The 16,171-nt window shown below is 35.6% G+C and overlaps 1 protein-coding gene across 1 annotated transcript in view; it reads left to right on the top strand.

Moving 5' to 3' along the window:
* Positions 1–15,561, top strand: part of LOC143255172 (uncharacterized) — a 28,469-nt gene extending 12,908 nt beyond the window's left edge. The window contains exons 3-7 of the mRNA XM_076510422.1: positions 115–215; positions 2,505–2,596; positions 7,914–8,191; positions 11,749–11,903; positions 14,573–15,561. Coding sequence (XP_076366537.1) covers positions 115–215; positions 2,505–2,596; positions 7,914–8,191; positions 11,749–11,903; positions 14,573–14,740 — 794 coding nt within the window. The 3' untranslated portion in view covers positions 14,741–15,561. The remainder of the gene's footprint in view (positions 1–114; positions 216–2,504; positions 2,597–7,913; positions 8,192–11,748; positions 11,904–14,572) is intronic.
* Positions 15,562–16,171: the final 610 nt, after the last annotated feature.

The following is a 16,171-nucleotide window of genomic DNA, read 5'->3' as shown; positions in this document are numbered from 1 at the left end:
ACGTGTTTCACACTTCACACAATAGTTTTCCCCAAATCCTTGAAATATCTCACAACTTAATATAGTATTTACTAATCCGGACACGAAGTAATGATGATCTGTCTCTCTTTACAGAGGATAATCAACCTCATGTCTGTGGGATAAAGGGAGAAGGAGAGCGAGAAGGGCGGGTGGTTGGAGGTTTTGACTCTGAGGCCGGAGAATGGTGTTGGCAGGTAAAAAATGTTCGTTCAACACCAAATTGTATAACATAAAGCTCTCCTGCACGTACCACTGCTAAGGATATTTTGTCTACCTGAAATTAGAAATTGTGTGATTTCATTCGATTTCTTGTCAGTACGTGATTCCCCGCCCCACCGTTAGTGAAAGATATAAAAATAAGCTTTTAACCTGAAGGTTTATAATAAATTGTGTATGAGCCAGATGTTTTGACTTGTATGCAGGTAACAGGGAACCGAATTTTATGTTCGTTACTAATACACGAGCTAGTGTTATCGAAAAGCACGTGCTAAGGCTTGACAGTGTGTATATTTAAATGAGAAAGGCTGTTATTTGCTAATAAATTATTTTGATTAGAGGCTGGTGCTGGTATATGGAATATAAAGCTAGAATTTGGTTAGTTAACCTTTGTCCACCTTGGGAAATTGCTGTTTGTTTTAAAAGATTAAGAGAACCTAACGTTGATATTAATACGGGTACTAACTCTTTCTTTGAGGTTTCCATAAGTCTATAAACTCTCTCATGTGGAAAGACTCGCAAATTTTTGGGTCATTCGATTAGAGGGAAGGCAGTTGGTTATCATCACCCACTGCCAACTCTTGGTCTACTATTTTAGCAACGAATAATGGGATTGACTGATACATTACAACGCTTTTATAGCTTAAAGGGCGAGCATGTTTTGTACGGCGTGGATTCGAACTCGCAACCTTTAGATTACGAGTCAAGCGCCCAAACCACATGGCTTTGTTTGTTTGTTTGTTTGTTTTTGAATTTTGCACAAAGCTACTCGAGGGCTATCTGTGCTAGCCGTCCCTAAGTTAGCAGTGTAAGACTAAAGGGAAGGCAGCTAGTCATCACCACACCGCCAACTCTTGGGCTACTCTTTTACCAACGAATAGTGGGATTGACCGTAACTTTATAACGTCCCCACGGCTGAAAGGGCGAGCATGTTTAGCGCGACGGGGATGCGAACCCGCGACCCTCAGATTACGAGTCGCACGCCTTAACACACTTGGCCATGCCGATCCCCGCAGTTGAAGTTTAGTAGTGCTTTGAGCCAGTTCTCAGATGCAAACTAAGTCATAGTTATAAAGACGTATGTATATGCAATTCATTTTTATCCAATTCGGCTTACCCGTGAGTTCATGGCTGTATTATTGGATCCCCGAGGAATCCGAAATGACCCAACGTAAATTCAACAATAAAGGTTTAGTTTCAAAAGAAATATTCTGCCAACTTCTTAAACGTAGTCAAAATTGTTACGGAGCGCTTAAATCTCAAAACAAACCAATTAAACTGAAAACGAAAGATAAATGTTAAACAATAAAAAAAGTAACTATAGTTTTACTGAGTAGGAAGTAAAAAGTGCGCATTTGGCAGTTTCAAACTGAATGGCACCTTGTGTGATACATGAGATAAAATTTATGCCAATCTAACACTCCAACTTTCAGAAATTGCCATCCCTAAAGCTTCTGCCCAAAAAAGAAAGCGATTATTAGCAAAGTCATCAACTGTCAGCACGAATACCTTTAACTTTTATACCGTGTCCACAGAAGAAAGGACGGAATGTGTTCTGTGGCATTTGCGAGCTCCAACCTTGGACTTTCCGGTATACATCCTGGCCCGCGAACTAACAAGCCACGTCAAGCTTGCTATAACTAAGTAGTATGAAGAAAGCGGTTTATTCAGAGATGATTCTTTTCTGGTAAAAATGTCCACGTGCACGAACAGTTACTATATCTGCTCTTGAATTTGTTTGATTGTTGCCAGGGTGGTTCCTTCTCCTAAACCTCATCTACCTTAAAAAGAAAAATATCACCTACTTTTCTAACTCTTGAGCTATCCTGATCCAACCAACTAGCAGGGGGGGGGTCTACCATCACTGTTATAACGCGCTCGCACAAATAACATGCGAGTAAAGGACTCTTGGATCCACAATAGCTAAACACTAGATAAAGTTCATTTTGGTGTTAAGGAAGTTTTAATGCCTAGTAGATTTCACTAGTTCTTGTATAATTACTAATATATTGGGCAAAATAACTGGTGAATCAAGTATTTATTTAGCCAAAGACGATTAATCAAGTAACTGCCACCAAATTTACTATCAGCCTTCACATTCCTTTCAGGTGTATCTAAGAATGCTTTTGGTCAAATATTTTATTTTGTTATTCTTATAATTACGTTTAATGGGTTAAAACTAACAAATTATTGTATAAGTGCAGTGTAAAGTGGCATATCAAGTAAACTGATAATCTTTTTATTCAAAATGTTTTATTTTTCTACAGGTAGCACTGATTAATGCCCAAAACCAATATTTGTGTGGTGGCGCTCTAATTGGCCCACAATGGGTGCTGACTGCAGCACACTGCATAACAAAGTAAGTTTTTACGTATCCTTTGTAGCAAACTTCAGAAAGTTTATTTATTTGTGAAGGTTCGCACAAAGATACACGAGGGTTATTATCTGCGATAGCCATTCTCAATTTTGAAATGATAAATTAGGGAGAAGGTAGCAGTGGTCACTACCAGCTGCCAGTGTTTGAACTGCTCTTTACCAAAAAACATTAGGATTGGCTGTAACATCATAATGTACTTACGACTGAAATAACGAACACGTTTGGTGAGGAGATTGGAACCCTCGTTTTCAAAGAGTGTTCAAAAGTAATTGAACCTGCCTGTGTGGACTTTGGCGAAATAGAAACAATTATTTAAAGCACTGGATACAGCTATGATAACCAAAAGTGAGACGAAGTTTAGTACATATATTTGACTTGGTTTGAATATATTACTTTTAAAACAAGTGGATTATATGCTGTTCATTTATTGTTAAAACATATCGCCAATAACAACAGACACCTGCCATAAAGAATTTGGCCAAATAAAAACCTGACACTGCGACCTACAAATTGCGGGTCATGCAAAGCCACATATTCCAGAAAGAGAATAAACAATTATTTCTGGTGCTCAAGAACTTCATATTATAATAAAACTCGTAAGAATAAAACGATACTATAATTTCAACTATTTTTGAAATTATTTCTAATACACAGTCCCCCGCTTGTATACGAATTTACAACGCAAAAAATCAGGGTTTCATTTCCCCTCGGTGGACTCAGCAGATAGCCCGATGTGGCTTTGCAATAAGAAACCAAACGCACACACTCAAATACACAAATTTACACTGTTATCTATGATTGCCACTTGAAGTTGTAAAGAATTAAGACTACTTCCAAAATTGGATGTAGTCGGGATAATATAACCCGGCAAAAATAATTTATATTTGTTAACTAATATTTTTAAGGTATTAAAGTTTTATAAAAATACATCACGATTGAAGAAAATGCTTCTAAAAACATTTTCGAACATGCATAAAGATTCCATTTTTCTCTTTTATCAAAAACAGGATGGTGACGAATTCGAATAAAAGTTTAATGTATATACAAATATACATAAACACACACATGTATACATAAAGAGGTCCATTGTTTAAAACTGGCTCCAAGCAGTATCAGTTGTGTAATCATTTTAAAATCAAAAATAAGGTCACGAGAATTCTGTGTGTTATTTGAAATTTTCTTAATGCTGAATAAATAATGCTTCGTGTAAACCTATGTCGACTGTAAAGATCCTTACTCCTCTGAGAAATATATCAGAGATAATTTAATTTGAAAAAAGTGAAAAATTAAATTAATAATTTTATATCTTTTATTGATAAAGAAACAATTAAAGTTGATTTGCGGTAAAACAACCTGCATCCATATGTCCCTGTTTCACCCTTTTACTCTTCTAGTAGAATCATCTATCTGGCGTTTCTTGGAAATTTTGTTTTGAGCTTTCATGCAAAGCTACTCTAGGGTTATCTGCTCCTAATTTAGCAGCGTAAAACTAGAGGGAAGGCAGCAAGTTTTCACCGCCCACCGCCAACTCTTGGGCTACTCTTTTAACAACGAATAGTGAGATTGAATGTTACATTATAACGCCTCCACGGCTGAAAGAGCGAACATGTTTGGTGTGACGGAGATTCGAATCCATGACCCTCAGGTTACGGGTCGAACGCCTTAACGAACTGGCCATCCAGGGCTAATTTCTTGGAAAGTATTTGTATACATATTATTGATCTAAAAACATTTTGATGCTCAAACTTTTGAAGCATTACTAAACATGAAGTACAAATGTGGAGAATACTCATAGGCCTGACTAATGAGTTTGAAACCGTATTTCAAAGCTTTTTCTTTTTTTATAGACTTCGAAATTGGAAACGGTAAACTTCAATTTTCTATGGAAATCATTATTTGAAAAAAAAAAAAAAATTCTGAGTGTGTCTACTTATAACTGATGAACCATTGGCTTGATCTTCACCAAACCCGGCTTCTTGTACCCTAATGCCCCAAAGAATGACATGGAGAGGAAAAGATCAGCGTTTGAATCTAACTCCTGGGATCCTTTTGTGTTCCCTATGTTTCGCATTTTTAGTGTAGTGGGTTGCCAATCTTTGTATTCTTGTATGTACCTGATATTGGTTTGGTAAGTGGTGTATATAGATATATAAATCACCCTTTACATTAAATAACTTTCTAGTGACATCCTGAAAACATGTATTTGCTTTACCAGTTAGGGAAAAAGTCAATAAACAAAAACTGTTGACTGATATACAAAATATGTGTTACTGAGACACCAAACAGATACGACTAATTAAAAAACTCAACAAGTAAGAGATAAGTTACTATTTCCGTTGGTTCTCCCTATTAGCTCAGAAATATCAAAGCGGTGAATGTCGGAGATACCCCAATTTTTTTTTTTTTAATTCGGGCAGATCTGTTGGATATTTAGTGTGTTAGCTGTACTTAATAATGAAGTGATGGAGTAAAATAAATGCAGTTATTTAATAACACCCACCGCTAACTTTGATATTTTGTTTACCAACGAATGATTAAACTGACCATTATATTATACCCCCCACTGGCCTACCGATTGGGAGTCGATCGCTCTAACTGTCAAGCCTAAATAATGCTGAATTCTTTATATTTGTTATAGATGAGCTAGAATACATATTAGGATGAAGAACTTTACATAACCGACAGTAGAAAACTAAGAATGTAGTGCTACCACTAAAAGATGAATAAATATGACGTCATAAAACAAGTTATTATATTATTAAATCATAAATAATATGTTTTACTGACATTAAAACTATGTAGCGAAAATTTCAACACAATAATAGTGTTTTAGAATAAATAGATATTGTTTAAAGTTAGCACATGTTGTAGTCCAACAATACGCCAGATATCTGTGGTCTATATTTTTCGCCATAAGCATTTGGCCATATAATGTTCTTTTTAACAGATTATTATTGTTTTAAACCACATTTTAATCTAGATTTAATAATTATGTTTGTAATTCTTTATTTTTAAATTAACATCATGTGTATTGTTGATTCACATGTACCGTCACGATCGTTAATGTCGACGTGAAATGAATCATTTGATTTTTAACACAACATTGAAAATAGTAATAGTGCCTTTATTTCATATAAATTAGTTCTATTACTTAACCACACCTCACCTTCTAAATAAAATACTTTACACTAATTGGTGTATGACCAAAATATTTCTATGCACCATATCGACACAGAAGAAGAAGAGGTTTATGGATAACCATGGTTACAAAGAATTCACAAAGTCGATACATTTAACCATTTAGATTGAATCTCGACGTAAGACAAACTCTACCTTCCACGGTCTTTCCTTCCTCCAATTTTTCTATTTATAATCATACTTTAAATTTCTTATTCCTCAAGGGACGACCGAGAAACTACAACTGCATCTTTCTGATCTTGATCAGTATCTTCTATCTACAGCCTGCTCTTGACAAAATAAAAGTTCTAGTTGGTTGGACTCTTGTTTTATAAATATGGTTTCAAAAACGCAAAAGTGAAAGTAAAAAAAAAAATGTATAATGATGCGTAAGCTGCTGTATATATGTTATAGTCAACGTTGACAAAGCATTTCTTCAAATCCCAGAAGTCATCAGACCAGCTGGCGTGCTCAGTAGTAATTATGATCCCTTTTATATTATCAAACTGCACGAACAACGACTGTTATGACGTGAACTCGGCTATATTTGTGAAGTGTAATTATTATATGAGTCATTTAGAACTTATAATCAGGTTAAGGATTGATAACACAATATTACTTATATTTTAACACTCGACTGGATCACGGATTCGAATCCTAACACGTAACTTGCTCGCGCTTTCAACTGTAGAGGGGTTCTGATGCTACAGCTAATTACGCTTTTCGTTGGTAAAGAGCAGTCCAAGAATTTATAGTGAGCGCTGTTTGGCCAACTTTGTGAGAAATTCAAGAAAACAAATTTTTTATGTTGTTTAAAAAGCTGTCTGTTGTCAAGCTTGAAAGTAGATCACAGTGATTAAGTAAAAATTAATTACCTTAATGTAATTTATTTATTAGCGTTGTAAATTATAATCCAGCTATAAAAGTTTGTTTGTTTAAATGTTTTCAGCAGAATATTTTGCAATGAGGCTTGTGCATTGTACCCACCTCAGAGTTGTAAGCGTTATAAGCCCTCAAACAAACAAGTACTAAACTATACAGATCGCTGTTGTTTCTTTGACATAAAACTGCAATATTTGCTAGAATGCGCATTGGTTAACCTTTACTTTGATAGGTAACAGCCAAATCTTTGTTACTTGAGCAGAAGTGAGACTAAGAACAAACTAATATTTATTTGGAAGGGAATGAAGGTTCAGTTCATTCATACAAGCTCGGTAATTTGAGTCGCTTAAACAACATGAAATAGTAGCTTTTTGGTTAACTCTTGAGTATAAACCATTTATAGAGGGCGAGAACAAACAGTTTCTGTCGTGAGTTCCATTATCAGACTTTTAGTGAGGATCAGAATAAACAGAACACTGGTGAATCTTGATTATAAAACCTTTGGTGAATATGGAAGTAAACAGAATACTGATGAGTCTTGATTATAAAACCTTTGGTAAAGATGGAAGTAAACAGAATACTGATGAGTCTTGATTATAAAACCTTTGGTAAAGATGAAAGAAGACAGAATACTGATGAGTCTTGATTATAAAACCTTTGGAGAAGATGGAAGTAAACAAAATACTGATGAGTCTTGATTATAAAACCTTTGGTGAATATGAAAGTAAACAGAACACTGGTGAGTCTTGATTATAAAACCTTTGGAGAAGATGGAAATAAACAGAATACTGATGAGTCTTGATTATAAAACCTTTGGTAAAGATGAAAGTAAACAGAATACTTGTGAGTCTTGGTTATAAAACCTTTGGTGAAGATGGAAGTAAACAGAATACTGGTGAGTCTTGATTATAATGTTAAAGATCAATGTAAATTGTATTAGTAAAATCAGATACTGAAAAATATCATGATGATGTTCTTCTTGTGATTCTTGGTAAGTTTTGTATTTTGCTTACTTTAAAATAGATAACCTATAGATAATTATAGATGATCTACCATGTTTAGCAATGAAAGCTAGAAATCTCGTATTTTTCCGCTTGAAGCATATTGAATACATTTTAAAGTTGGTCAATCAGTAGCATCAAAGTGGCGAAGATGAGGACTGTAATATTCATGTGTTGTCAAATTTTCTAATATGTAGTACAGGTTATTCGTTAACCTAACCCTCTATTTCTGTCTTTAGCATTGTCAGAAAAGGGGATTCACTGTACGTCAGGGCAGGAGATTTAAACCTCGCCAGCCAATACGGTAGTCCAGGAGCTCAAACTCAACGGGTGTCCACCAATTACATCCATCACAACCATAACAGCCAGACCTTGGACAACGATATTGCTTTACTGAAGCTTGAGATGACCATGGAACTCGAGAACGGAGTGTGTTTGGTATGTTTACCCAGACGGGACGGCGTGGGAATCCCTGGCACCAAATGTACCGTCACTGGTTACGGCTTCAATGGAGAAGGTCCTCGTGTTTTCTTTATCTGTCACTTTTCGTATTTTCTGATTTTCCCTTTAGATGACAAACGCGATTACTAGTTAAGACATCTTTGGGCGTCTTTTCTTATATGCAATCATCTATCAGTAATAATCAATTCTGCTGGTGACGGTTCTCGCATAACATTAGATAAACTTATCAGAACGTTAACTCAGTGGCGTAGTCAGGTATGAAAATTTGGGTGGGCCCAGAGTTATAATGAACAGGCAGGAGGTGTACAACCTTTTGAGACAAGGTACAAGGAGTTAGAAAAAGAAAAGAAAGCTGCTTGTGACATTTTCAAACGCAGGAACCATCATGTAGATTGTGATTGGGTGGGCCATGACGCGGAAAAGACAGACCATGCCCCCCCAGGCCCATCCGTAGCTGCGCCATAGAGTTAACTTTGTTATATATTCATAAACTTGCCATTAGTTTCTTTACTGTTAAATTCCAAGTTTAATAATAGGTCTGGCTCGGCATGAACAGGTGGTGATTAGGGCGCTTGAATTGTAATCCAAGAGTCACGGGTTCGAATCCTCTTCACACCAAACATTCTCGCCCTTTCAGCGGTGGGGACATTATAATGTTACAGTCAATCTTATTATTCGTTGGTAAAAGAGTAGCCTAAAAGTTAGCGGTGGGTGATGATAACTAGCTGCCTTCCCTCTAGTCTTACACTGCTAAATTAGGGTAGGCCAGCGCAAATTGCTTTCGTGTATCAATGCACAAAATATCTCCGATTATAGAATTCTGTCGAACAGGAAATGTATTCGCTTTTACAACCGGAATTGCTAACATTCTTCATTGATTTTTGTTAACGTTTATAAAACTATTAATGCAAAAAACCCTTGAGAAAACTAAGTCGTTTGATTTAAGATCAGTTTAACCTGTTTGTGCCTCGTTTATCTTTACAAATAAATTTCTGATATTAAACATACTAGAATGCAAACGTATTACTGAAATATCATTATCCTAAACTGGCTTATAAAAAATTAATAGAAATAAATACACTTCATTCCTTCACGTTTTATGTATTTGAATATTAGAAATTAATGTACCATTAACTAAACATTAACATTTTACGAAAGATAGATTCTTCACACAAAGCTGTGTTTTTGTTTGTTTGTTTTTGAATTCCCCACAAAGCTACACGAAGGCTGTCTGCGCTAGCCGTCCATACTGTAGCAGTGTAAGACTAGAGGAAAGGCAGCTAGTCATTATCACCCACCGCCGACTCTTGGGCTACATTTTTACCAATGAATAGTGGGATTCACCGTCACATTATAACGGTCACACGGCTGAAAGAGAGCATGTTTGGTGCGAAGAAGATTCGAATTCGCGACTCTCTGATTACTAGTCGAACGCCTTAACCCTCCTGGCCATGCGGGGCCCACACAAAGCTATTCGTGAGCTATTTGTACTAGTGAGGCCCGGCATGGCCAAGCGTGTTAAGGCGTGCGACTCGTAATCTGAGGGTTGTGGGTTCGCATCTCCGTCGCGCCAAACATGCTCGCCCTCTCAGCCGTGGGGGCGTTATAATGTGACGGTCAATTCCACTATTCGTTGGTAAAAGAGTAGCCCAAGAGTTAGCGGTGGGTGGTGATGACTAGCTGCCTTCCCTCTAGTCTTACACTGCGAAATTAGGGACGGCTAGCACAGATAGCCCCCGAGTAGTTTTGTGCGAAATTACAAACAAAATATTTGAGCTAGCTGTACCTAATTTTGAAGTTATCAACTATTTGGGAATTAGCTTGTGAAGGAAAACCGTTGCAACTTTTGGGTACTTTAGTTGAATAGCGGGGTTTCACCGTCACTCTTATAATGCACCGATGGTCGGAACGTATGGAATGCATTTTGTGGCAACGGACATGAACCATAATGCCTCATATTCATAGTCCGGAACGCTAGCGACCAGGCCACATTCGATTTTTTATTTTCTAATCGTTGAAAACGATATAATTTTTGAAAAATTATCTGTTCATTAACGAGAATTTTATAAAAAAATCACGTGAGACATTTAATTCATTATGATTAACAAAAGAAGTAGGTTCATAGCCTTCATAACCTTATACATAATATAATCTGAAGATAACAGACTCTCTTGTTAATCCATCTTGGTCAGATGGTAAAGGCACTCAAATTGTAAGCCGGAGGTCGCGGGTTCGAGTCCCCGTCGCACCCAAACAGGCGCGCAATTTCAGCGGTCGAGGTGTTATAATTTTACGATCAATTTCACTATTCTTTGGTAAAAGAGTAGCCCAAGAGTTGGCGGTGGATGGATATGACCCGCTGCCTTCCCTCTAGTCCTACACTACTAAATTAGGAACGTCTAGTGCAGATAGCCCTCGAGTGGCTTTGCGTGAAATTCAAAAACAAAGAAACAAACTCTTATTTCTTTAGTGGTCAGCGTGTAGTATGGTTGAGTCATGATGTTGTTGTGACAGTTAGTGCATTCAATTATTCGGTTGAAAGAAACGGACAAAATCTTAGCGGTGACTGATTTTCTTCCCTCTAGTCAATAGCTCACAATTAGAAACAACCATGATGAAACTTTGTAGAAAAAACGGCAACAGCCTGTTGTGGAGACATTTGTGGCTGTTTACGTGGGGCATAAGGTGCTGTTCGGGTTGAAAATCCATTCCAATCAGTCTGAGGTTAAAAGCTCACTGGACAAGAATCTGATGTTAATATTTTGAGGTTAGATTTGGTTCTTTCCTTCCAACAATCCTTGTATTTAAGTCAAATAAAATAGCTCTTCTTACTCACACGTTTTCAAGCTTATTTACGTTTTCACCTTAACCACAAATGTTTTGCGCGCTTAACACAAATGAACTCTCTTATCATGTTCCCTGCTGGTACAACGGTAAGTCTACGGATTTACAGTACAACGCTAAAATCAGGGATTCGATTGCCCTCGGTGAACTCAGTAGATAGCCCGATATGGCGTTGCTATAAGAAAACGCACACACACTCCTATCATTTCCCATGACACGTAAACGTTATATCTGTAAATGAAACTCGACGTGTGTAGAAACTGTATTTTCTGTACTCGTAGTTAGTCCGATTCAAGGATATTGCTCCACTAAAAGTGACAAACTGCAGCAAACTGACTTCTACCTTCATTTAGAGCAACAAAGAAGATAGCAGTGTACATTATTGTTGGAAACAGAGCGATTGCTAATCCATAAACACGTACGATTGTTTGTTTGTTTTTGAATTTCACTCAAAGATACATGAGGGTTATAAACGCCAGTCGTCCCTAATTTAGCAGCGTAAGACTAGAGGAAAGGCAGTTAGTCATCACAGCCCACTGCCAACTCATGGGCTATTCTTTTATCAACAAATAGTGGGATTGACCATCACATTATAACGCCCCCGCAGTTGAAAGGTCGAGCATGTTTGGTGTGACGGAGATTCGAACCAGCCACCCTCGGTTTACGAGTCGAGCGCCCTAAACATTGGCCATTCCAGGCCAAACACATACGACTGCAGCTTAGTGATGGGACGGCGTTCTAAGTTGTGTGTTTTTTTCTCCCCTTTAGCCGGTCCTATTGCGCTGAAAATTCGGGAAGCGGAAGTCCCTATCGTAGCTGAACAGGAGTGTACAGTAAAAATCAACACTGTAACCGAAAATCTCTTTATTCTACCGGCTAGCAGCTTCTGTGCAGGGGGAGAGAAAGGAAACGACGCTTGCCAGGTTTGTCATGACTAATCACGTGCATGTCACGTCGTACTCTTGTTTCAAGACAATAATTGTTAAGATATGTTCGTGTTAATGGTTGCACGTGGTGTTTTCATGGTAACCAGTAAACGATATTGATATGTTCAGCTATAGGTAAAACATGGTTGTGGGGATGTTTGATGGGCTTGGACATATGTTTATATGTTTAGTTTCAAGATGTGATAAAAATGACCGAAAATTTAGGGTGGATCTGGAAGTATCCACACAATCAATACAAAATATTTGATATATATTGTACTTTTAAAATAATAACTTTACTGAAACGTAAAAACCCGTTCTACAGAGTAAATGTATTATTACTTCCTGTGTTAAAAGACTATTTAGTTTTATTTGTGTAATACTAAACATGATAATTCTTATGTTAACAGAGAATTCATAATTATCTCTGTAAAGCTAAACATAAAGATTCATCTGTTGATAGATAATTCATATATATCTGTGTGAAACTAAACATGACGATGGCTATGTTAAAAGATAATTCGTGCTTACCTCTGTGAAACTAAGTAAAATAGTAAGTATATAAAAAAACTAAATATAATGTTCCGTTGTTGATAATTGATTAATATTTAGCTTGTCTTTTAAATTTCGATATTAAAATCAATGTAACTGAATAATATCCATTTTGAACTTTGTAGACGTTTTTAACTTACTAATTATTCTTAAAATGGCTGCATTTTGGAAAAGAAACTGCCCAATTTTAACACAGTTTCACATTCCACATTCACGACAATATTTACGAATAACCAACTAATTCATCAAGGATAATCTTTTCATGTAAATAAATACGTATACTTTGGGATATTCATACCACATTAACATGTGACTCAAGTACTTAATTACAAAATACAAAAAAAAAATGAATTAGCCTCTACGAACTTACAAATAGCAAAGATTAAAAAATAATTTTGGAAATTCAATTACTAAAGATTTCAATTCGTGTCAGAAAAATAAAGTCTTCGGAGAACGTCACCATAAAAACCAATTTACACCAAAACATGAAACATAACATAATAATTTTACCGTTATATTTTTATCATGGTAAGTTTCGATAAACAAGATATGTAAGAATAACTACTTCTTTCCTTGTACTGATGTCCCCAAGACACCAACAGAAAAATCCGGGTTTCGATACCCGTGGTGGGCAGAGCACAGATAGCTCATTGTGTAGCTTTGTGCTTTATTACAAACAAATCTTGTGCTGATAGTTTTCACTGCATGACACCTTTGTTCAGCAGAAAAGGTGTACGTGACTGTATTCAATTGGCGTATACACTCATGGTTATCTGTCTATACACCTGTACATGATACATGTACACTCATGGATATCTGTCTATATACATGTACATAATACATATACACTCATGGTTATCTGTCTATACACCTGTACATGATACATGTACACTCATGGATATCTGTCTATATACATGTACATAATACATATACACTCATGGTTATCTGTCTATACACCTGTACATGATACATGTACACTCATGGATATCTGTCTATATACATGTACATAATACATATACACTCATGGTTATCTGTCTATACACCTGTACATGATACATGTACACTCATGGATATCTGTCTATATACATGTACATAATACATATACACTCATGGTTATCTGTCTATACACCTGCACATGATACATGTACATTCATGGATATCTGTCTATATACATGTACATAATACATGTACACTCATGGATATCTGTCTATATACATGTACATAATACATATACACTCATGGTTATCTGTCTATACACCTGCACATGATACATGTACACTCATGGATATCTGTCTATATACATGTACATAATACATATACACTCATGGTTATCTGTCTATACACCTGTACATGATACATGTACATTCATGGATATCTGTCTATATACATGTACATAATACATATACACTCATGGATATCTGTCTATATACGTGTACATAATACATATACACTCATGGATATCTGTCTATATACGTGTACATAATACATATACACTCATGGATATCTGTCTATATACGTGTACATAATACATATACACTCATGGTTATCTGTCTATATACGTGTACATAATACATATACACTCATGGTTATCTGTCTATATACGTGTACATAATACATATACACTCATGGTTATCTGTCTATATACGTGTACATAATACATATACACTCATGGATATCTGTCTATATACGTGTACATAATACATATACACTCATGGATATCTGTTTATACACGTGTACATAATACATGTACCTCTATAAAAACACCGTACAAGTAAAACACTTCTTTCGTTCACTTTTTATTTAAATATCGCAGAAAATGGCTATCCATTCTAAGGAGGTATCGCAAAGGTATGATTATTTGCGTATTTTTAAAATATTATTTAGTAATTATTAAACGCGTTCAGTGGATTATTTATCTCTGTATAATATTTGTATGTAAAGTATGAATGTGTACTTCAATATACTTTATTTCTATCTGAATGTAATTAGCTACAAGAGTTGTAAATTATAATCAAATCAAATGAACGTTGTAATTAGCTATAACCGTTGTAAATAATGATTACTTGCAATAAGCTTGATAAAGTACGAGTTGTTGATTTTTCTTTCGTTGTCAGGGTGATGGCGGAGGACCTCTGGTGTGCGAGATGGACGGCTACTACGAACTGACTGGGCTGGTGTCTTGGGGATTTGGTTGTGGCCAGGAAGGAGTGCCGGGAGTTTACGTAAAGGTTTCAGCGTTCATCGGCTGGATCAACCAGATTATTAGTGTAAATAACTTGTAAACCAGCCACAGTTTGTGATCTCTATAAAAAACATTGCCTTTTACTCTCTTCTCAATAAGCTGGCTTAGGAAGGGCTCAGAACTATCCACGATACGTGAATAAAACTTTATCATTGTCTTGGCTAAACAAAACCGCGCTATTTATTTTGTAAAGGAAAAACTTCTATCAGAGAACAAATGCAGTCGATGTCACGAACCTGGGGATTTGGTATACAGGCCTTACCGAGGAAGCTTAAGAGACTTCGCTTCTAAAACGTTGGAAACAATCCGCTAACAGTGTGTATTTTGTGTGTATTTTGTAATCATAGTTACTAGTTGTTGTTATATTTTAAATTTCCAGTTGTAAATTCAGAGAGCTTATGAGTTAGTGAACAACGTTTAGATGCAGTTATTGGTAAGAAATTGTCAGTTTTACTTACTATAAAACAGTTGACTTATGTGGCTATGCAACAGCTTTACCGGTTGTATTTTTTATGTCTGTTCATAATACAAAAGGTACTTGGAAAAATAAAATGACAAAAAAGATATATTTTGTGTAAATTTACGAAATTGGTTTTTGTTTGTGGATCAAATATGTCGAAACGTTCGACCTCATAAACACAAAATGTAAAATTGTCAAAATATCGTTTTATAAGTTGGTGCTACCAAGCCTCGCTTTACTTTTATATTAAACTTAAATGTTGATCATGTTCTGTTTAATAACTGTTTAAGTATCTAGAAGTTTCAAATAAACAAGTAGACACTAAATATTTCTCCGTTGGACACTCCAGTTGAATTATCTTGTATGACAATTTGCTGTTTGCAGTTTTATGTGAAAATAAAAAGGGCAAAAATATCTAAGAACTAATTATTTCTAATTATGAATATTCTAACATTTCACAAATAACAAAACACTTCACAGGTGTCTCTGTGTGAAGAACTGTCACTGAAATATTATGGATATTCCTAATTACACATTTTAAATTGATTTTAAAATATAAAATTTAAATCAGTGTTAAAATATAGTACTCACATTAATAGCAGTTGATTTCTTTAACCACGATTAACAACAGGTTTATTTTGTTGGTAAGTGCAAAGCTAAAGAATGGGATATCTGAGCTGTTCTTGCCTCGAGTATCGGAATCCATTTTTTAGAGTTACAAAGCTCCATAGTTAACATTGAATCATGGGAGGTTCGAATGAAAACATATACTTGATTTTTTTGTTAGTAAATTTTCAAACTCAGGTTTACAGTTTAAACTCAATGAAAAATATTTATCACGATTAATATAAATATGTATGCTAGTTTGTAAAAGGTGAAATGTATTTTAAATCATAAAAGCTGTCGTCTATGCTACAGTACGTTAAGATTAAAATATCCAATAGAATTTCATTTCAAATGTGACGTAAACGACCGTATAAAATTTATTTTTCAAACTTTTAAATGTCAAAT

Source organism: Tachypleus tridentatus, chromosome 7 (assembly GCF_004210375.1).
Source record: "Tachypleus tridentatus isolate NWPU-2018 chromosome 7, ASM421037v1, whole genome shotgun sequence".
Lineage (NCBI taxonomy): Eukaryota > Metazoa > Arthropoda > Merostomata > Xiphosura > Limulidae > Tachypleus > Tachypleus tridentatus.
This window is presented reverse-complemented; position numbering and strand designations above follow the sequence as displayed.